Genomic DNA, 23,645 nt, shown 5'->3' with positions numbered 1-23,645 from the left:
TTGGTATCATGCTCTGGCCTTTCTTCGGGTTCTGGGATTTTTTGCATTTACCGTTTGATGTGAGAGCAGCCAGAACAGTTGAGGCTCTGTTTTCTGTCCATCTAATATATTTTCCCAAAGGAGCTTAGATAGTAGAGGTGGGCCTGCACACTTGGCAGAGTACCTTCTCTGAGATGATTGGCCAAGGCGGGAGGGAACAGTTAGCAAATCAATTAGTCGTCTTTCTGTTTACACTTTATTTCCAGGGGCTAAATGTTCGTTTGTTTAAGCCAGACTTGGTGTCTTGTTGAGATGTGTTACCTCGTGAAAGTGTTGACTGAGCTTGGCTCCTTGATATGCACTACAGCTTGTGACTCATTTATTATAGGTCTAGAATCAATTCCCAACATGTTAGGTAAGAAAACAAACAGCTTCCTTGTTTTATGAAGTGTGAACAGAAGAAAACTTGTTAATTTCCTAATTGTTCTCCCCTGCCCCAGACGGGAGCTCCACATATGTAGCTGCAGCCGTCAACTCGAGCTTGGTTGTAACACGGTTGTGTTATCAGTCACCCCTCCTGAGGGGCTGGCATCTGCGTGTTCTTATCCCAGGGATGGAACCTGAGTCCGTTCTTTTTTTTTTTTTTTTTTTTTTTAGATTTTATTTATTTATTTGACAGAGAGAGACACAGCGGGAGAGGGAACACAAGCAGGGGGAGTGGGAGAGGGAGAAGCAGGCTTCCTGCAGAGCAGGGAGCCCGATGTGAAGCTCGATCCCAGGACCCTGGGATCATGACCTGAGCCGAAGGCAGACGCTTAATGACTGAGCCACCCAGGCGCCCCCTGAGTCCATTCTTAAGTTTATAATTGTATATTTGCCATAATGCCACCGTCATCCTTGTCTAGAGAGCATTTATGTTATAAATGTTTAATGAATCTCTATAAAAATTTATCTTGTATTGGGGCACCTGGGTGGGTCAGTCAGTTAAACGTCTGCCTTCGGCTCAGGTCATGATCTCAGGGTCCTGGGATCAAGTCCCACATTGGGCTCCTTGCTCAGTGGGGAGTCTGCTTCTCCCTCTGCCTGCCACTCCTCCTGCTCGTGCACTCTCTCTCTGTCAAATAAATAAAATCTTTAAAAAGAAATTTATCTCATACCATTTCATAATGGAGCAATGTGAATGAGAAATACTTATCTGAGAAAGCATGCCCCCGATTCAGCCACCACCCTCGTGTAACCATGATCTTCAAGAGCTCTTTCATTCATCCTTACTACCCGCCTAAATTTCAAATTTTAGCATGTGATTTCATTCCTTCAAAGGAAATCTTACCCATTTAGCACCCCTGAGAATTCCACTTTATCCACCCCACCCAGAAAATGAGACTTTTTTTTTGCATCAAATATTAGATTCTGAGTAGTTTCATTTCTAACCAAAAAAAAAAAAAAAAAAAAAGATTTTTGAAAATAAACTTACTGGTTTGTAGACAGACCAGCTTTTTGTATTACGTACAAAGTAGGATTGTAAACTTAGCTCTGTGGAAGTTCTCCTGCTGCTTAATCCTTGCAGGAGCTCCGCTCTTGCTCCAAGCACCTGAACTCCCTGTGTTAGTGTGACCAGCTGCTGCCATCATGGACGACTGGCCATGGGCTGGCCTCCGTAGCATCAGTTCCCTTCTCACAGCCACCCTTAGAAGCGAGACCCACCCTCCCCATTTTATGGGCGAGAAAACGCAATCTCCAAGGTTAAATGACTTGCCCAAAGTCACACGGCTCAGCAGTGCTGCTGCAGAACCAGGCTTCAACCCCAGCACGCTAGCTCCCCGGTTCTCGCTCTTCATCCCCATGCCGTGCTGCCCAGCCAGTTCCTGGAACAGTCCCTGTTCCTTCAGATCTCCCAGCTTTTGCACATACTCTTCTCCCTGCAAAACATTCTCCACGGCCCCCTTGATTTGTCCACTCAGTGCATGTTTATGCTCATCTCGAGCTAAATGTCACTTCTGCAGGGAGGCCTTTCCTGTGAGTCCGGTGCTGTATAGTCAGACACCCAGCTATTCCAGTATGTTCCAGAAGGATTTAAGATCACACATTTGCGAAGGGCTGGAGGGTCGGTTGGTATTCCTTCATCGCTATGCCATCCAGCAGGCCCTCGCTGCTTGCCTGGATCCCTCCTCTTCACCCCCGAGCAGAGCCGTTGGAGATGTCATTGTTAGCATCCCAGTCCTGCTGGTAGATGCGTGGCAGGTTATTGGAGGAGACGTGTGGCATGAGGGTTGCATTGGGAAGCTTTGAATATAATCTCAGGTGGGACCACTCCGAGTTTGGCCCAAAAATTTCCTTCTGCTCTTTTCAAACACATGACCCCTTCCAGGTGCAGCCTTCTCTAGGATTCTGACCTTTGGTGCCAATGCTCCTCACACCACCGGTGCTGACGAACTGCTCCTCTTTTCCCCAAAGATATTTATAAATTAATTTTTATATCTTTATATGTACGTATATATTTATATTTTTATTCCTCAATATGTTTATGAAATATAACACAAATGAATTACTAGAAAAATAAAAATTTTTAGAAGACCTGGAAGACTCAAACCTAGATGTTATTATAAGATTCAGGGGACATAACAGCATAACAGCATAACCCTGTTAAATCGTTAGCACATTTTCTGACTTTTTCCTCTCCCGGTCTGTTTTCACAGACTTCCGGTGGTCTCCAGGCCACTTTGAATAGCACTCGTTAGTTAAGTGATCCTGGGGAGGGTATTTAAACTCATGAGCCACTTCCTTTATCAGTAAAATGGAGCCAATAATGCTTACCCTGGCATCGTCAGAATGAAAGGAAACATGATGAAAGTGTTTGTCGTTGCCTCGTGTGTACTAGGTGTGTCTATTAAATTCATTTCTTTTAGATTTATTCTCTTCCTGTCTGCCTTTGTGAAACTGATGGTGGTCGGTAGCGGTGACCCTGCTGCGGGTGTGTGCATCGCGTGCAGTGGGAGGTCCGCCGTCTTCCACTGGGACAGTTCCCCCACTTACGGTGGCTCAACTTAGGAATTTTCAACCTGACAATGGTGTGATAGGGATAACTCGTTCAGTAGAAATTGCATTGGAATTTTGAGTGTGGATCTTTTCTCGGGCTAGCGACATGCGGTACGGCTTCCCATCAGCCACACCATCACAAGGGTCAGCAGCAGCTGATACGCTGACAGCCGTGTTGTACTCTTCAGCCTTTCTGTTTCTCACTCTCTGGACTACAAATTACATGAGATATTTAACACTTTATTATCAAATCGGCTTTGTGGCAGATGATTTTGTCCCACTGTAGGCTAGTAATGTGAGTGTTCCAAGCACGCTTAAGGTCAGCCAGGCTAAGCTGCCATGCTCGGTAGGTTGGGTGTAGTAACGATGGGTTCATTGGGACATAACCCCATTGTAAGTCGAGGAAGATCTGTAATTCATCCAGTACTGGGAATGCTCACCTCTACTGGTCTTCGCTAAGGCCTTTACAGTAAGCAGCTAGGAAGTTTTTTTTAGAAATTGGAAAATAGATCAGGAAATCTTGCTAATATTTCTAATTTATAAGTGTAAAATTATCTTCTGGATTTGATACTTCTTTTTTATGCTGAAAATCTTAGTTCCTAATAACATTAATTACCCTTTGCTTTAAATATATAAAAATTCAGAATAAATAAGTTGAATGCCATTTGAAGATTTCTCTCTGAGCTTAGGATACATCTCATCAGGGACCTAAAGTCAAATACTGTTTCAATTCTGTGAAATAGTTTTTCTTTGTTTTACATGTCATCAGATTAATCTGCTTCTGTCTTCTATTTTTATAACTTTGTAAATTTAACTTTTTTGGGGGGCATAATTGACATATAGCATATTACCTTCAGTGTACAAATACAATGACTCAATATTTGTGCATATTGCGAAATAATCACTGTACACAGTCTAGTTAACATCCATTATAAATTTAATTTTAGAAAATTATATAAAATATATTCAGGATTCCAAAGTCAGAATTACATAAGCAGGTACATTAACAGAGGCCTCGCCTCCGTTCCTGTTTCTCGTGCCTCATTCTCTCATCTTCCCCTGTGGATAACCATTATTAGCTTTTTGTTTAACGCTTCGTTGTGTCTTTTGGGAAATAGAAGCAAATTTGTATATCTCTCCTGATGCATGACACAAAAGGTTCACAGATAAGCCTGTGCTGCACTTGGCTTTTTCACTTACCATTCTGTCCTGGCGATGCCTGCAGAGTAGTGCATTAGGTCGTCCCCACTCCCTTTCACAGCTATCTACCTTGGTGTCTGTGCCATAGTTTATTCGACCAGCCTATGTTGGTGAACATCTGAGTCGTTTCTGGGATCTTTGTGGTTATGAATTGTGCTGTACGCAACGTGATTAGTTACCAGAGAAATGCAGGTCAAAACCACAATGACACAGCACTTCACACCCACGAGGATGGTTAAAAAAGTATTGAGAAGGATGTGGAGCCATTGGAACCCTCACGCATGAATAGAAAATGGTGCTGCACTTTGAAAAACGCTCCGGCGCTTCCCCAAAATGTTAAAGAGTCACCAAGACCAAGCAGTTTCCCCTCCAGATATACAGCAGCATTGTCATAATAGCCGGAAAGTTGGAAGAACTCACATGTCTGTCAGTGGATGAATGGATAAATAGAATGTGGTCTGTCCAGACGGTGGAATATTATTTAGCCGTAAAAAGGAATGAGGTGCTGTTACGTGCTGGAGTGCGGATGGACCTGAAAGTGTTACGCTGACTGAAAGAAGAGGCCACATACCGAAAGGTCGCATTTATACGAAACGTCCAGAATAGGAAAACCCATAGACAGATCAGTGGTTGCCAAGACGTGGGCCGAGGAAGATATGAGGAATGACTGATGGGTATGGAGTTTCTTCCTGGGTATAATAAATGTGTCCTAAAACTAGGTAGCAGTGATGGTCGCACCACTGTGTGAATAAACTAAAATCCACTGAATTGTATGCTTTAAGAGGGTGAGCATCATCGTGTGTGAATTGAATCTCAAACATAAAAATAGAAAGTGTGCTGCAGTGAATAATGTGTGCAAACATAACTTCATGTGACAGTGCTGTTTGAGGTGCTGTCCTGGGACTGGGACGACTGGGTCAGAGAGTCCGCTTCACCCCGCAGCCCCTCCGCGGGGGCTGTGCCGTCTCTGCGCTGCAGCAGGGTGTGAGGACGCCTGGCTCCCCGCCGCCCGCTCCTTTGCCACACTGTTGGGTGAGAAGGGTGTCTCCGTGTGCTAGCAGTTTGCAGAGTTGAACATATTCCGATGTCCGTGGTCCATCTGCATTTCTTTGTTTCGGTGACATTTCTGTTCATGTATTGGATCCATTGTTTTCTACTGGACTGCTGGCCTTTTCTCAATTTTTCCAAGTTCTTTATATATTAAAATATGAACCTTTTTTGCCTGTGATATCTTACAAATAATTTTCCCAGTTTCTGTTTGCCTTTTTAAAAAATGGAGTCCAGGGCGCCTGGGTGGCTCAGTAGGTTAAGTGACTGCCTTCAGCTCAGGTCATGATCCTGGAATCCTGGGATCGAGTCCCGCATCGGGCTCCCTGCTCGGCAGGGAGTCTGCTTCTCCCTCAGACCCTCTTCCCTCTCGTGCTCGCTATCTCTTATTCTCTGTCTCCCAAATAAATAAATTAAAAAAAAATCTTAAAAAAAAATGTAGTCCAACTTTTAAAACCTTTCTCCTATTGCTTCAGGTTTGCAAATCATAGTTTGAAAAGCTTTTCCTATTCTTAACATAGAAAAACGATCTACTTACTAGTACTGCTGAACTATAATAAACTCAGCTCCATTTGGAGTTTATCCTGGTGAACAGTATTGGGAAGAGATCCACTTTATCCTTTTTTATGTGGCTATCCAGTTGCCCCAGCATTTTTGAGGAAGGGTGAAAGGAAAAATAATGTATCCCTTTTTGTTTATATGTCTGTTTTTAAATATTTCTGGGTTGGTGTAGGTGTTTTAGATACAGGTTTCCCCTGTAACCAAAAGTAGAGCGTTCTTCTGAAGCCTCATAAGCTGAGAGGGCAGAAGGCAAAGAAACAGTTACACTTAATTTACATGGAAAAATTTTTGAGCATTTTCAGTCCCAAAAAATAACCTATCAAACCCTACCAAATAACACATAAAACCTAAAGTAACACTAACGTGTCGTAAAAGCAGGAATGATACAATAAATACGCAGCCTGTGGAACGTAGAAATAGCGTATGAACAGCAGAGTGTAAGTTAGCAGAAGGAGGTGGACGGCGTGCACACCGGAAGGCTCGGAGATGGTGACTGTGGGTGTTGGGCTGAGTCGTCGGAGGTTGGGGTGGTGGGAGGTACAGGAGACCGGGCTCTAGCAGGCGGAGGAGGAGGGTCACCTGTTAACTGACATCTCATCATCATCTGAATCCACTGGGGCAGGCCGGTCACTAATGCCTAACCTCCTGTATCTGCCTGCCTCACTGTCGAAGGTCACATTTAGAACTCTGCTGTGGTTGATGGGGCAGGCTTGAAATACAACAGAATGCTATTCTATTGTAGCAGTGAGTAAGGAAATAGAAAGAAACAAATCCTCTATATCTCCAATGTGACCCAAGCTTTTCTCAGTGTATAAATGTGCCTTTTCCTTTCTCTGCAGGTCAGCGAGCTGGATGGCATTCCCTTGATCCTGGACAGCTGCAGCGTCGACGACAGTAACCCCTGTATCCTTGCACAGGAGGCACGAACGTCCGTCTGCAGTCAGGACGGCACAGTTCCCTTTCCTGGGGTTCACTGGGCGTGGGACCACTGGCTTTCTTGTGTGCTTGTTCCTCAGAACTAAGGCACTTTCTCAAAGTTAGGGTGCTGCAATATCACTCTTGTGGTCTATGTGGGCTAGTGAGCTGGAGTGTTCAAGGTTGGGGGGACATTCTAAACCAGCCTTCTCCTCACAAGTGCTTTAAAATTCTGGAGGCGGGGAGAACATTCCTCCACGGTCCCCGTGTGTGCGACAGGGCGCCGATGTCACCTTTCCAAACCGTGTGTGTTCCTTGGGGTAAATATGAAGCATTTGGGGGCTCTTTTGTTTTTTTGTTTTTGTTTTTGTTCTGCTCTAGACAGTCTAAGTATCCGGTCCTTTGGGAAGAACCATCTTAGCCATGGGTTAGTGACAGAGAGACATGAGGGGCACTCGGAGGCCCCAGGAATGGGGAGAAACATCTCAGTAGCACCAAGTACCCATTTTGGACGGGTTCTGTCCTGTGAGCCTCTTTATTGAAGCTGGGGGCTCCGGTTCTTGCCTTTGCCTGAGTGACCACCCTTCTTGGAGGGCATACTGGGAACCTACTTATTCCGTCATGTCACCTTAGTGGCACTGTAGGAAACTGATCTAGAACAGTGATGAGGAGCTCAGCCTGTTTAGGTTTGAGAGGTATTTTGTGTAAGTTCAAGACTTCCTGGTGAGAGCCAGACTCAGTCCAGTCTCTTGCCCTGGCCTTTGCATGCCCTTGCGTCAGTTGCACGTGTTTGGGGAGGGGGATGAATAAGGACATGGAGAGTGTAACCCCGACAGACAGTGAGTAGTCCGGCCTAGGACTGAGAAGATGGGGGACGGGGGCATTTAACGAACACCCCCACTGTGGTTTCTGTGAAGAAGAGAAAAGGAGCTGATGAAAATCATGTATTTAAAGTACGTAGATGGAGACGTGCTATTACTATGCTAAAGATACCGTCATTTGTCTGATTAGCAATAGAAGAAACTCTGATTTTAAAGAGCACAACAGTTTATAAGCTCAGTCAGGAAAAGACAAACAGCCTCAGAAGACTCTTCTTTGAGGTAAAACAGAGCTGGCTCACCGCATCACATTCTAATCAGGCACGACAGGCTCTGTGCCTTACGGAGCTTTGAAATTTGTTTTAACTCCCAAAAAAAGAAAGGGAAAAGAAAAAAGTAAAGCTTTGGGTCGCAGGAAAGCAGTACAAGAAAGCTCGAGCGCAGTTACAGTTGGTGCTCTTCCTGATGAAAAAGATGAATTATTATGAAACAAGAAATTCACGCAGTGTTTCATATACCCCGAATTGACCTCCAGGTGAACCGAGGTTTTGATCACAAGTCTTTGGCTCTGACACGGCACTTTGTGGCCCTACAGACATGCTGTGGCTCACACTTACAGTCTCTTTGGCCTCCTCGTTGCTAGGCACTGATCTTTTCCTTCCCTCCTGCTTTCCAGAAACATTCCCTGAGTCCTCACTGTGTTTCTACACATCACCTTATTTAATCCTGCCAGCTTCCCAAAGCGCAGGTACTGTTGTCGTCACCCCCATCTTGTAGATGAGGATGTACACCGAGAGAGTCTCAGTGGCTCATCCTAAGATCAGACCCAGAATGTAAGCTTGGCGTGTGCCTGGTTCTAAGCTGCGTTCCTGTCCTGCCTCCTCCTGAGTCACAGGGAGGGGACAGAACACGTCCAGGGAAACCACAGTAACCTGTTCATGTAGTAGAGAAATCATTCAACATGTATATGGATAATCTGTATAGATAACTTGCTTTTACAGTGATAATTAATAAGACTTGCAAGACCCCAGGATATTCTTAAAATTATCAAGAAAAGTTAAAATACTACTAGTTTAGTATTATGCATATTCGTTAATTCTTTGGAGTTTTATTTATTAAAGCCTACCACATTGTAAAGGCCTGTAAATTTTAGGCATGGTAAGACATGAGATAACATGCCATCATCAGTCTTTAGATGTGAGCCATAAATTAGAACCTGGCTTCGTAGTCGCCAGGGCGAAAGGGACATGATTTCAGATTACAGAATAAAACCGCACCAGGGTGCCTTCCATGCTGTTCCTCTGTTCTCGCCCACAGGCAAGTTTGCCAGAGAATTCTCTGACTACCCTGACTTTTCCTCCTGACCTCCCATTCACTCTCCCCCACCCATTCTTAGGTTTTTTCCTCTCTTATATTTTCTGTTCATCAAAATAATACATCTTTTTTTAAAATGCCAAAAGGTATTGAATGAGGGAATGAGGTCTCTGGCTCCACTCTCTACACTTTTGGTTCACTCTGAGCTCGCTTTTCTAGCAGTTGTTTTTGTATGTCTCAACAACACACTTTGCTGCTCGCTATTTCTTGGTGTGTATATCAGATTGTGATAAATCCTATTTGTTATTACACGAGGATTTACTCTTGTATACCACCTGCACTCCTCCCTCATGCCACCATAGGAAAGACTGCAGATCTCGTTTATTGCCTGCATGACTAAAAAGGCTGAGCATCTTCTAACGTGTTTATTTGCCATTTGGGTTTTGTGTGTGTGTGTGTACATAAAACGTGCTTGATCAAACCTTTTGCCCATGTTTTCATTGGGTTTTCTCTCTATAATTTATTTGTAATAGATCTTTGTATATTCTAAATAGAAGTTCTTAGTCAACTACATGTTTGCTAATGTTTTCTTTCTCCCATTCTGTGACTTATCTTGTCATTCTCTTTATAGTTTATTTTAATTAACAGAAGTTCTTAACTTTTAGTCAAATTTGTCACTTTTCGTTTCTGGTTAGTTCTTTGGGTATGTATCTTGTTAAAGAAATATTTTCCAACCATGAGGTCATGATGATAATCTGTGTTATCTTCTGAATACTTGATAGTTTTACCTTCTGTATTTAGGTCTGTAATTCACTTAGAGTTGATTTTTGTGTATGGTGTGAATTAGGGGTCTATTTTTATATTTTTTTGTATGGATACACAATTGTCCCAGCCCAGTTACTGGGCTGGGACAATCCAAATATGTGTGGGTCTGTATTTGGACTCTGTTTTCTTTTCCATTGATCTCTTTGTCTGTCCCTACACCAATATCATATTCTTTAAGTATTATCACTTTGTAACATGCCTCAATATTAGTTGAGTCAATCCTTCCAACCTGTCTCTTCTTTTTTAAGAATGTTATGGCTATTTTTGATCATTTGTATTTTCACATAAAAGTTTAGAATCAGCTTGTCAAATTCCACACATTTTGTGCTTGTGTTCATGCACGCATATGTATATGTACACACATGAAATCAACCAACAAAAACAGTTTAACCAACAAAAATGATTTAAATCCTTGCATATTGAGTTATTCATTGAAACTGCATTGACTAAAATAAATTTGGTGAGAATTGACATCTAAACAATACTGTTTAGATGTCAATTCTCCAGTCCATGAATATGGTATATCATTCCATTTATTAGGATTCTTAATTTTAAGCTTTTATCCTTTTCTGTGTATTTTATAGCTCCATTGCATAGATCTGGATGTGTGTTATTTTTGTTACCATATATTTAAAATGTTCTCTGCTTTCCATTATGGTTTCTTTTTAGGCCCATTGTGTAGAAATAGATTTCTTAATATCTATACAAATAGAAATTTTCTAATTCTCTTTTGGAGATTGATTTCTAGCATAAATGTGTTATGATCAAAGAGCACATACTTTTCTGTCCTGTGCAATTTATCGAGACTTCCCTTATGACCCAGTATAAGGTCCTTTTTTTGCAACTGTTCTATGTGTGCTTGAAAAGCACATTTCTCCAGTAGTGGGGAGCAGCATTTTATCCACATACATTAGGTCAAGTTTGTGAAATTTTTGTATTTTTACTGATATTTTTGTCCACTTTGGTTTAGGAGTTACAGAGAGTTTTAAAATATCAGTCTGTGATTATAGATTTGTCTGTTTCCCTCTTAGTTACATACATTTTTCCTTTGTATATTTTGAGGCAGTGTTACTAGATAAAGGTGTATGACAGACCTTGAGAAATGTTCCTGTCATTATGAATTGAACCTCTTTATATTTAAAAATACTTGTTACCTGATATTGATACAGCTCCTCTAACTAGCTTTTGGTTGGTATTTACGTGGTATAACATTTTCAACCCTTTTATTTTCAACTTCTCTGTATCAGAGTTGTTTCTTGTAAACAGCATGTAGTTGGGTTTTTTCTTTAATCTAGTTTGACAATCTCTGCCTTTTAGCTGTTGCATTTAGCCCATTTATATTTAATATAATTACTGATCTATTTATATTGAAGCCTCTCTATATGTCCTTCCTATTTTATTTTCTTTTCCTCTCTTTCTTGCTTTCTTTTAGATTATTTTGTATAATCCAGTTTTTATCTTTTTCTAGTTTAAATGTTCTTTATTCTTTTTTCTGTTCTGTTAATACCAGGAAGATTACAACATGCATCATTAACTAAGGAAAGTCTGATGTTTCTCAAACCTTTACCCCCTTCCCAGGACCATTTAGTGGCCCCCAACTTACATGCTGTTGTTGTTACACACTTTAATTCTATTTTCAAACCCCATAATGTCAGTGTTCATTTAGATCTGTCCACATATTTACTACTTTCCCTGCCCTTCACTCCTTGTATCTCTGTTTGTCCAGCTGGGATCATCTTCCTTCTGCTTGAAATCTTTACAATTTCCTTTAAAGTGGGCCTGTTGATGAGGAAGTAGTTGAGTTTGTTTGAAAATGTATGCCTGCTACCACCATTTTATTGGGAGAGCTGCAGGATCTCTACATTTTAACGTGTATACTTTCACTTCATTCCATTATTTCCAGCGTGGTATCTGTTATCCTCCATGCCAGAGTATCTCTGTTTTATCCTGTCATTGATTAATGAATCTTCCAATCTTCTGTTGAGGTAAAGAAAGGGGATCTAGGGATACACCTACATTTTAACTTTGCAAACAGGCCTTCTTTTTTACCTCCCATTAAAGAGGTACCTTTACCTGCCATTAAAGAGGTACATGTGGGAACCAACATCTGAGCTTTGGGGGATTCTGCAGGGCAGAATGTTTCTCTCATTGCCAGTTTAGGGGCAGCTTTCTTGGGTTTGCTAAATTACACAACCGTAAGCCATGGCCCTGTTACTTCTTTTTTGTCTGCCTTTTAGCATCTGAAATTTTTTTTGGTGGTTGAAGGTTTGTGTCTTTAAAAAATCCAGTAGGTCTTCAAAAGGGCATTTAGGTAGGTGAAGGGGCTCATAAGCTTCATCATTTGCTTACTGTCGCCAGTCATCACCGTGTTGCCAGAATCAGTGGTACTTTGTTGTTCTCGTCGCATTAAAACTGAATTCAAAAGGGGGTGCCTAGGTGGCTCAGTCAGTTTAAGCGTCTGCCTTCGGCTCAGGTCATGATCCCAGGGTCCTGGGATCGAGCCCCACGTCGGGCTCCCTGCTCAGTGGGAAGCCTGCTTCTCCTTCTCCCTCTGCCTGCCTCTCTGCCTACTTGCGCTCTCTCTGTCAAATAAGTAAATAAAAAATCTTAAAAAAAAAAGAACTCAGTTCAAAAGAATTAATCACTTCCTCCTTAACATAACTGCTTCTTTCTTGGCGTTCATGATTGTGCCTTCTGTGGGTTTTCTTCAGTTCTTTCTGGATCCTTCTTTGAGTCCTTTGTTGCTTCCTCTCCTGCACAGCTCTTAAATGTCGGAGCTCTCCTGGACACTGTGGAGCTCAGGAGTGCTCACCTCACTCTGCATCTTCTCCCTAAGGAATCCCACCCAATTCCTTGAATTCATTCCGTGTTTGTTGAATACCTTTTACGTGCCAGGTACTCTCTGGGCCCACAGAATGACAGGGAATCCTGTAAGAAGGCTATTGCAGTCGTCCAGGCGAGAGGTGATAGTGGCTTGGACCAGTCTGGTTACCGTGGAGATGGTAACATGGACTTGTATTGTGGGTATCTCATGGCTTTAAAGATCTCTTTTCCTGTGGCTCCCAAATGCAGTCTCTAGACAAAGCTCTCTTCTGCTTCTCAGACAAGTTTCTAACACCCTGTGTTAACATTTGCTTGTATGTCTTACTGACGCTCCAAACCTAGCATGTCCAAAGCTGAACTGTTACTATTCCCGTAAAACCATCCCCTCTCTTTCTCAGTGCTTGGGGGAATATCTCCATCCATCTAGTTGCTCAGGTCACAAATCTGGGAGCCACACGTAATGCTGTTTCTTTTTATTCTCCTGCCTCGAAGGTGTCACCACATCTTACTGGTTCTCTCTCTGGAACATGTCCCAGGTCCAGCCACTTTCGTCCATCTCCTTCGCACCACCCCGTGCACACCCTCGTCACCCTGACCTAGGTCAGCCGTAGCTTCCCAATTCCTAGTCCCCTCCTTCCCTGGGGGTGTTCAGCAGATGAGGATTCCCCGTCCGTTCAGCGCGATCTTTTAAAACCAAAACAGGATCCTTCCTCTCTGTCTCTCTTAACTCTCCCTGCCCCCACACCATCTCTTACAAATGTGCCCCGTTTACAGAATCTCCGGGCCTGCCCGTTGTGCGTAGGGTAACCCAGAGTCTCCAGCATATCCCGGAAGGCCTCGTATGACCCTGCCCCTGCCTGCCTCCCATTTTTATCCAGAGCTGTTCCTTCCCTTCTGTAGCATCCCCTAGACACGCTTTCCTTTTCTGTTTCTCAGACGTACCTAATTGCCACCCCAGGCAGTCACCCACACTGGCCTCTCACCCGAACTACCCTCCCCTGGTGCAGTCCTCGTGCCGCCTGCCTAGCTCCCGCGGTCCTGTCCGCAGCCGAGTGTCCCTGGAGCCCGCGAGGGCAGGTCGCCCCTCCTAGACCTGTTTTGTCAGCTTATCACAGTCTGTCGGTAGTATTTGTGCATTTACATCTCAGTTACCCTGAGCCAAGTTCTGTGAGGGCAGGGACCATTTTTCTGTTTTTCACCTCAGTATAATATGCCACCATCTGGCACATAGTAAACATCTAATAAATACTTCCTGGGTGGGTAGATGAATGAGTAAAACAGTGAACAGATAGCAGGCCGGTGAGAGTGGTGGGGGTAGGGGTGGTTCAGAGCACAAGAGAAACCTCTCCCATGGGTTCTGTGATTCTTTTGTGAATTAAGTAAGCTCAGTTTGGCAGTGATACTATTTCAGATTTGTTTGGTTTCACCCCTTCTTCTAATTAACACCAGCCAAGTTTTAATTGAACTTTGATTTCAGTATTTTGTGTCAAAAAGCAATATATCTTTTGGAGTATGCTTAGACCAGGAATCATGCTGATGTTAACTATCTGTTAATAAAAATCCCCCCACACTCCGATCACTCTGGGTCAGCTGGTCATGCCCACGTACTACGTAAGCATCCTCCGTGGGGTCGGGATGAGGGCGTGTGACATCTGGTGGGGGACAGGCCTCGTTCCCCAGGGGACGTCTGCGGGTGGGACCCTGTGAGACCTACACTTTCTTGGCCATCCTTGGGGATTAGGAACTTCAGGCTGGCTGTCCTGTCAGAGCAAACTAGGGCTGACCCCCACCCCCACAGGCTAGGAACCTAGGAGCAAGGCTCCATTTCTTGGAGGTCGATTCTGGAGGCCAGCGGGGATTTCCAGGTTCGGGAAAAAGACAACATGTCGAAAGCGTGCTTAGCGGGGAAGGACTGCCCCCTGCTCACTGCTGCTGCTCCGGGGGCACAAGCCCAACCAGGGCCCAGCTGTTCACTCGCCCGCTCGCTTGTGGGTCACCCACGGTAATGACACGGTGGCAGATACCGTCGGAAAATCCCAGCTCTTCTGCCACAGAGTCAATTTCTTATTTGTCAGTTCATTGTGGCAAGTGGGATTTGTGTTGTTGTTTCCAAATAGAAACCACTGAGCTTTATTTGAAATGTTTTTCTTTCATTCTTTTTTGATCTGTGTTTTCATCATTTGTCCTTGATGTGGGTTTTTTTGTTTTGTTTTGTTTTTATTGGAGGGGGAGGGGACAGGCACAGAATGAGAGTCCAAACAGGATTTTTTTTTAATCTGTTCTTTTCTCTCTTCCTTCCCCTCCTTTCTCTCTTTTCCTTTTTGTTTTTTTTTTTTGTTTTGTTTTTTTTATTTTCAGCATGGAGACATCTCATTTGTAAATTTTACTTGCTTATAGAAATGTAGTGGTTTACAGGAATGATAAGCAGACGGTGTTTTCCCCGCTGACCCTCTGTTGAGGAAGCATGACATGTGACAGGAGCAGTGGCCCTGGGGCCTGACACACCCAGGTTCTGCCTCTTGTTACCTTGTAAGCACTTCATTTGCCCTCTGTTGAGTTTTAGCTTCTTTGCTTATAAAATGGTTCTGGCCCCCACAGGGTCATCATGTTTGTAAAGCGCCCAGCGTATAGTTTTTCAACAAATAGATGTTCTCGTACAAACACCCTATTTTAGCTGTTAATTCCTATGAGAAAGGTGAATTTTCATGTACGATTGCACTTGAATCAGTGGTAGGACTCTATTTAAATAATCATGATAATAAAAATCCTATTATAGAACAGAGGAGGGAATCCAGAAACAGGTTCCTACATACACAACAGACCCCACCAGAAAGGATGGTCTTTTCCATAAATGGACCTAGACTAATTCAGTGTCCATAATGGGGAAAAAAATAACCAACTACCCACCTCACGCTGTTCACATGCATTAACTCAAGATGAATCAGACCTCCGTGTGAAAGGTAAACTAGGAGTCCCCAGAGGGCATCGTAGGAGAGCAAAGTGGTTATTAGGTTGGGGTAGACAAAGATTTCTTAAACAAGACATAAAAATTGTAACCCAGGACCACATACTATAAGAGAAAGACTTTGGAAAGAGATTTGCATTACCGATATCTCCCAGAGGACTCCTGTCTGTAGTATGTAAAGGGCTTCTATAAAAGGTAATTCAGGTTTTAAAAGCAGACAGAAGACTCATGGCATTTCAGGAAAGATGAAATCCAAATGACCAGTAAACTTGTGGAAAGAGGTCGACATTGCCAGTCATCAGGGAAATGTGAATTTAACCCACCATGAGAAACCCTCCAGAATGGCTAATATAAAGGGCCAACAGTATGGAGTGATGGCGAGGCTGTGGAGCAAGCTGATGAGGTTGGAAATTGGAATAATCCCTTTGGAAGACTTTCTGGCAGAGTCTGCTGACACCAGACCCACACACCTGCCCTGTGAGCCAGTTTTCCACTCCCAGCACATCCCCAAGAGAAGTGCACACTAGTGTCTGTCAGAAGGTGTGCAAGAACGTTCATAGTAGCATGATTTATAATGGCCCCAAGGTGGAAACATCCCAGATACTCCTCAGTAGTAGAATGGATTAAGAAAATTGGGTGAATTCTTTCCCTCTAGAAAAACTTCTCCAGGGTGGGATCTGTGTCATCTTGCTTCTGCACCCTGACTGCACCCATGTTCAGAGCAGTGAGCGGCTAGGAAATCTTTCCCATCCTCTGGAGGGAAAGAACTATGTTCTCTTTTTTCTGAGTCCTCACTATTAAATAGCTGATGAACATTCAGTGTTTATTTGTTCCGTTGTTGAGCTGACAAACTCTAGAAAAACTCTTCACGCTGCTTTAGTTTAAAAAGGTAAACTTTTTCCCCAGTGATTTAATTTGGTTTTTTAAAGCCTAATTGATTCTCTTACCCCTCGCCTAGTGCGTTGGAAGATGTGCAAACCAAATATTTCTCCCCAAGCAAAGCAAACAAGTGCATACATACAGGCTCGCAGGTTAGCAGAGGCCTCCCTGGGGCCCTGGGAGTGAGCCGAGCCCGGGGCCCAGGATTGGACAATGTGCTGGTGCCGCTCCCATGCTGCTGAGAGTGTAACATGCTGCCACCAGCACCCCCCAACACACACACATACACACACACACACACACACACACACACACACACACACACACGGATGCATCTAAATGGAACCATTCAAAGTGAAAGAGGGAAGAAGTCCTGTTTACGCGGCTTCTATGGTATCCTAGCAACCAGTTCCCCAGGGCCTGGAGCTGATGACTGGAGGAGTCCCTGCACTGTTATGAATGAGGCTTTCACAAAAGTGGGCTGTTTCCTCATTCAGGTGTCTTGGCAAATAGACTATTTTAAAATGAGACTCAAACAGGTCAAATTGTACTCCTTCAGATCATGTCTGCTTAGCTTCTAGTTATGTGCTTCTAGTTTCCTTCCATCTCTAAAACCAGAGGCTAGAAATGACAAATATCGTCAGCACACAGATTCTGTGTCGAGCAGGCCGAGGAGCGGCACGGCGGTTCCACCTGCCTGTCCTCGGGTTTTGTCTTGCTAAGCCTGGTTTGTTCCACTCTTCCCCCATCTCTGAGGCCAGGGTGCGTCAGGGTCTGCTGTATCTCGTTGACTTGCACTAAGAGCAAGATGACTTGAGGTTTATCCTCACTGAAGTTAGGAAATGGGAGTCCGTCTTTCCCTGTGGTGAGGTGCCAAGTGTGGACCATGTTCCATGCAGGCGGCCCCCTCCCCCTTGCAAGCAGTCACCCTGGGCAAGAACCCGGGCAGGGCCACCACCGCCACACCAGAAGCAGTGGCCTTGGAAGCCACTTCCCTGGCCTATCGCATCGGCCACGTGGCTTTGAGATGACACAGTGTTTTCTTAATTATACTTCTCAGTAGTTACCATTAATGTTTTAAGTGACACCACATAAAATTCATTTGAAACCAGAAATAAAACTTTATGCAGATATTTATTACTATTAATTCTTAGTCTGAGGGATCCTGCACCTTGTGGCTGATTGATTTAACAGTGACGTCCGATGAGTGTAACTTTAGGGAAAGAATGTCCCTGGGTATACATAGTAGACGTTCTCACCTCAATAATTCCTCCTTACTAGTCTTCCATGGTGGTTGTGAATTTGCTAGCCTACGAAGGTATTTTTAATTTTGGAACGACATGAAATAATTTTTTATATCGGTTTTTTTTTTAAGATAACATTTTCTTAGAACAGTTTTAGGTTTGCAACAAAATTGTGAAGATGGTACAGAGATTTCCCCTATGTTCCTGTCCCCACACGTGCACAGCCTTTTTCATCATCAGCACGCCCCGGCAGGGTGGGACATTGCTACAGTTGGTGACCATCTACTGACATATCACTGTCACCCACAGTCCACCGTTTACATGAGGACTCGCTCTTGGGGTCATGCATTCTGTGAGTCTAGACAAATGTGTATGACGTGTGTCTACCATTGTAATATACAGAGCGTTCTCACTGCCTGCAAAACCATCAGTTCTCTGCCTGTTCATCCCTCTCCACAAACACCAATCTTTTTTATTGTCTTTGTAGTTGTAGCTCTTTCAGAATGTCCTGTGAAAGTCGGAATTACACAGTATGTGGCCTTTCACATTGGCTTCTTTGACTTAGTGCTCCGGTAAGAGTCCTCGTGACTTCTCAGAGTTTGACAGCTCGTTGGTTTTTTAGGGCTGAATAGTATTCCAATGTCTGGATGGACCGGAGACTTGTTTTCCAAAGTTGCTTTCTCTAACAGTGTCTTTGCACCACGGTCATTCTGCACATGTCCCCAGTGTCTCTACAGGATATAGTAGAGCTTTAGTAATTCTTTGCATTTCAGGACATTTATATCTACCGTATAGATGAGACCATAAAGAAATGTCTGAAACGTCAGCCTAAACTTCACATGTGTGACAGTTTCCTTCAAACGCAGCCTCCTGTGGGGCTGCAGTCCGATCCCAGAGAGCAAAGTTTACCAGTCACCAAGAGATCCATTGATTGATTGATTGATTGATTGTAATCTCTGTGCCCAGTGTGGGACTCGAACTTAGGACTCAAGATTAAGAGTCTCATGCTCTACCGACTGAGCTAGCGAGGCACCCCATGAAGAGATTCTTTTGGTGCTTTGTAATCTACTTCCCCTCTGTCCCCAAATGGCATTACCGAGGGGCGTCACTGGCAGATCGCATGTGACGAAGAGCCCTGGGGCAGTTGGTAGGCGCAGCAGTCCCCGAGGATGAGGGTCTGCCTTCAGAAGAGCTGCTGAATTAAGAACCTACTCACCACAGGCGCAGAAAGGGTCTCTAGTAGCTACTGATGCATGATCTGTGCTCAAGAAGTAGTAGTATGTAGCTTCATGTATGTTCTTACAAGGTTAATTATTTGCCAGTTTTTCGTTCTGCATTCCCTTTCTTTATTAAAAAGAGCAATGATTTTGGGTGTGTTTAGGATGTTAATAAATGATTTTTTGTTTAATTGTTGGACTTAAATAACATTGCTACCCCGTGTTATTTTGTAAAACACTTGGGGAGAGATTGGGTTGCCGAAGTTCGGCAGAGAGAAACGTGTTCCAGGTAATCCTGACTAATGTCAGTATTTTTGCCTAAAATGACCTCAGTCAAATTTAGCAGTGACAGACGAGGGTCTGGTCAAAACATCGGTGTGCCACAGTCAGTCCAGCACCGTTAAATAGTAATCCCCTGGCTCTTTTGTTTTGAGATCCTCAGTCTTAGCAGGAAGTGTTGTGTTCTCTGTGCCACCTATTTTTCTAGAACCATCAGATTAAAAAAAAAAAAAAAAAAACGAAAGCCAAACAAAGCCTCTTGGGTGAGTGTTTGAGTCTCTGAAGGAACGAGCTCAGTGAGCAGCTAGTCCTCGTTGACTCTGCGAAGGAAGCTGTGTGCTGAGCCCCTGCTTGGAGGCTGATGGGAAATGTATGTGCAGATGACACATTCCATACGGTACCAGCCGGTGGGATGGAAGAGAGGTGCACCAGGGACCCTGCATCCTGAGGCTGTTTGTGTCTTCCTGCAAACCACCTGGAGGAAACACAGGACCCGCTTCCTGCGCGGAGTCGACTGCCTCACAGGAGTGAGGCATGCTAGCGACAGGGAAAGGGAGGCCTCCTTTTGCTCAGGCTTCCTTAGTCCTATGGTTTTGTGGACCTACGTTCACCCTTTCACTTGGACACTGGCACAAATCCGGAAAACATAAAAAGCTAACTTTCAGATATCCCCTTCCCCACTCTTACCGGCCTCTGGTCTGCTGCACATCCTCTCTGAGGCAGAGGCGAAGTGCTTTTGGCCCCAGGGCAGCAGGCGTTGCGCTGTGGGTTGTGAGCCCTGGCCACCCCGAGAAATCCGCCTGCTCCCAGCCCAACAAGGCCCGCTGGTTTCTGCGAGCTGCCAGGAAGGGCTGTTTGAGGAGTGGACAGACCTTTTCTTCAGGGTTAACTGAGTACAACTGAAAACAGGCCCCGTGCTGGGAAAAAGCCTCATGGGTGGACGGAAGCCAGGCAAAAGCAAAAATAGGAGGTGGATTGCAGTTTGACGAGGACCCAGCCCTGCACTTGACATTTTTCACATGACCGCGATGAGCCTTACTTTTACAAGAGATACTTGTCTTCGTGTTTGGTTTGTGGCCTAATTTTTCGTTCTTATAGAAGCTCACAGAATGATGACTTTGTCAGATGCAGATAAAGATCTCTACACTTTCTGGGTAAGGATAGGAAAAGCCTAGAAAAAGGCAACACATTTTCCCCGTGTTTTGAGAGAAATCAGATTATGTCAGAATCAAAACGACTTCTGTCTTTCTCTTCTAAAGCACTTTTAGAAGCTAGCACCGCTCTTATTCAAGCGATTCTTCTGTGTGTGATTAGGAAGCACCAGGAAATCCTAACAGGTTTTCAAGAAGGAAATGGTGGCGAAGGGGCCCATCTGCCTCCTCCCACCTGGCTGCTGATGCATAGCCGGTCAGGCCGTGGCCTGGGAGCCCGCTGCACGCACTGCACAACGTCTGTCAACCACTGAGACAGTAGAACCCACAGAATTCGGAAGCTTGGTGTGTTAGGGGCAGTATTTCTTGGTGCAGACTAGTTGGCAGACCCGCACACCTTCGGTCCTAGTTCAGTTGTCATGCTAAGTTTTCGAGACCGTTCCTATCTTGAAACAGAACGTGCCTGCCAAAAAGTGGGAAGAGTATGTACGTGCTGCTTGTAAAAAAATGGTAAAGCAGGCGTACATGTAACCAGCATTCAGGTGCAGACAGGTCATGGCCCAGCTCTGCAGAGCCTGCAGCAGCATCCACCCTTCCCCAGTCGGCTCCTGTGCGTGCCTTCCTGCAGAGGGGGCTGTGGTTGGCCATTTCTGAATCCGCTTACATGGAATCATGGCTTGCATTGTTTTGTCATCTGTCATTCAAAGTCGTCCTTCAAATCATTGCAAGTAGTTCATCGTGAGTGTTCCATCCCAAGAACACATAATTATTTCATTGAGCTGTTGGTGGACATTTAGGTATTTCCACTTGGGGGCTATTAGAGTTAATAGTGAATGGTGCTGTGAACATTTCTGGAATTTCTGTCTTGTAGTTTGTGTATCTTCAACGCTATTCTCCACGACACCGAACTTTTCAGAATCGGCTGTACCAATGTATACTCCTGTCCTGCATCCTCTCTGGCCCTTGATACAGATTTTAAAATGTTTGCCCTTCTGATGAACACAGCATGCTGCCGTGATGCTGTTTGAATCCCTCTAGTTAGTCATAAGCACGTTTTGACACTTACCGACCATTGGGACTTCCTGTTGTCACGAAGATGTGGTCAGATACTTCTTTGTCTATTTACGATTTCTTTCTCTTTCCAAAATTGACTCATGTTCCTGTATTCAGGCTGTGAATTCTTGTTCATTTATGTGCATTGAAAGAGTCTCTCCTATTCATGGCTTGTTTTATTTTCTTGTTGTTTTTATTTTTCTTACGGTATCTTTATTATTGAGATACTGAGTGTGCAATGTGTGGGCGTCTCCGCATATGTACGCACCCTTGCAGCAGTCACCCAGATGAAGATACAGACTGGTCCCATCCCCTGGAGGGCTCCTTTGGGCCCCTTCTCACCCAGCACCAGTTTCCAGAGCTGACTCTAATCTGACTTCTGGGGTGCTTGGGTGTTTTTTCTTCCCTCTACGGTTAGTGGGTTTTGTGTCTCACTGAGACCCTGAGGCTGGAAGAGCAATTTTTCTTTGTTTTCGCTGGCATCTCTCTAGTCTTGCCTTTCTGACAGAGCTGAAGTCTTCCGGAAGCTAATTCTTACTCGGATGTACAGTCAGGGTGCAGTTTCTTCATTGTCCCCCTGTGGTTCTGCAGTTGCCCCACTACGCGAAGACCTTCCTTTTACCCCTGGCTCTGCGGGGCCACCTTGTCATAAGTCACTGTCCATAGGCGTGATTCTTTCTCTGGCTCTGTTCTGTTTTCAGAGGATTGGTCTTCCACAGTCCCTACCTGATACCATCTTCATTACTAGTACGTGACCGTCCTGATGGCAGGTAGAGCCAGAATGTGACACAGCCTTTCAGACACGATCCTTTTCCTCTGTTGCTGGATTCAGGGCCCTGGTGTGTGTCTTTGTCATTGCTTCCATCTCTGGCTTCTGCATGTGTTTCCTGCTGTCTGCTGGGGTACGCGGTGGACACTGTTCTTGCTGCTGGGGATACGGTGCTGGCCAAGGAGGAGACCCCCTCCGTGCTCCCGTGGGGCCTGCGGTCTGGTGGGGACAGGCGCTCGGCTTCTCAGGGAAGGAGCCCTGGCCGAGCTTGTCCTCTCTGCCCCCAGGAGCTTGTGACGCGCCCCCGCTGGCTCTGCCACCTGTACCTGCTTGTGAGCTCCCTGAAGGCAAATGCGTCAGATTGACCTCTTTCGCAGACGTCCCTGACAAAGAGAGTGCTCCGTAGTAAGTGCCGGCCTGAGCAGGGGTGGGGAGGGGGCGCATCTTCCTAGACCTTCCGCCTCCCTGCCTGACCCCACCCGTCAGCCCTTCCTGGTTTCCCTCCTGGCGCACTGGCCTCCCTCCTCCACTGGTACCCCCAGCTCCTTCCTCTCCCAGGCTTGCACATGCTGCTCCTCTGCCTGGGCTTCTCCCCTGTGTACACTGGCCAACCCCGACTGGTTCTTCCAGTTTGAAATACACGAGACAGAATGCTGGAGAGAAGTCTTCCATGATCCCCGTTCGAGCAAGACCCCCTTTCATTGTTTCATCTTCTGCTGTCATGTAACACTGTGGCTCTGATAATCATGTGGCATTACGTGCTGCTTTTCATGAATGTCCCATGAAGGTCACGGCCACTGCGGCCATCAGGCTGTCCCCATCACGGACCCTTCCTTGACGCTTCCTGAGCACACAGACGAGTGTGCACAGGCTCACTGTTTCCACACTCCTCCCTCCAGGGTGATCACCTTCGCTCTCTGTCCTTGTGCTAGAAATGGACAAAGGGAGAATGGAGAAACCCGGAATGGTGCTGTGTTCAATGAGACCCCCATGGCGGCATCGGATGCTGGCAGGGAAACTGGTTTCAGGGATGCATTGAACGGGTCACATGTGCTGGGGGGCGGGTGGGACAGTGGCCAGAGAACTCATTGGTTCTGATAGTTGAATAGACAGAGGTTTTTCCTGACACAGGTGATCTAGCTCCTTCTGTAGCCCAGCTTTGTTGACCGCTGGGGGGATACAGTAGTGACTGGCCTGTGTGTCTAACAGAACTAGCCTCTTCCATGCCAGGCATCCGAATTTTGTTTAAACCTCATGACCACTCTGTGAGACAGATACTGTCATGATCCCCATCTTACAGAAGAGGAGGCTGAGGTAAAAAGGTTTTGTAACTGGCCACGGCTCTGCACTGGTGCTCAGCAGGCTCGGCATTTAGAACCTGTGCTTTCTGACTCCAGGACCCAAGAGCTTCGTCTCAGTCCTGGGCTGTCCTCCGACTTGCTGGGGAATGGCTTTGTCCCCCTCACTGAATGGGTGAAGAAGCCGAGGCAGAGGGTAATGAAGCCCCAGGCCAGACAGGAGCCAGGGCTTCCACAGCCCGCCTGGGGCCCCTGCTGTCCCTCGGGGGCGC

At 45.1% G+C, this 23,645-nt stretch overlaps 1 protein-coding gene across 2 annotated transcripts in view; it reads left to right on the top strand.

The window, feature by feature from the left end:
* Positions 1-23,645, top strand: part of ATXN10 (ataxin 10) — a 162,221-nt gene that overhangs the window by 127,123 nt on the left and 11,453 nt on the right. For both annotated transcript variants that reach the window (XM_027592736.2, XM_027592737.2), the window contains exon 10: positions 6,663-6,726. In XM_027592736.2, coding sequence (XP_027448537.2) covers positions 6,663-6,726 — 64 coding nt within the window. The remainder of the gene's footprint in view (positions 1-6,662; positions 6,727-23,645) is intronic.

The sequence above is a fragment of the Zalophus californianus genome, chromosome 9 (genome assembly GCF_009762305.2).
Source record: "Zalophus californianus isolate mZalCal1 chromosome 9, mZalCal1.pri.v2, whole genome shotgun sequence".
Classification (NCBI taxonomy): domain Eukaryota; kingdom Metazoa; phylum Chordata; class Mammalia; order Carnivora; family Otariidae; genus Zalophus; species Zalophus californianus.
The sequence above is the reverse complement of the archived record's forward strand: the minus strand, read 5'-3'. Positions and strand labels throughout refer to the sequence as shown.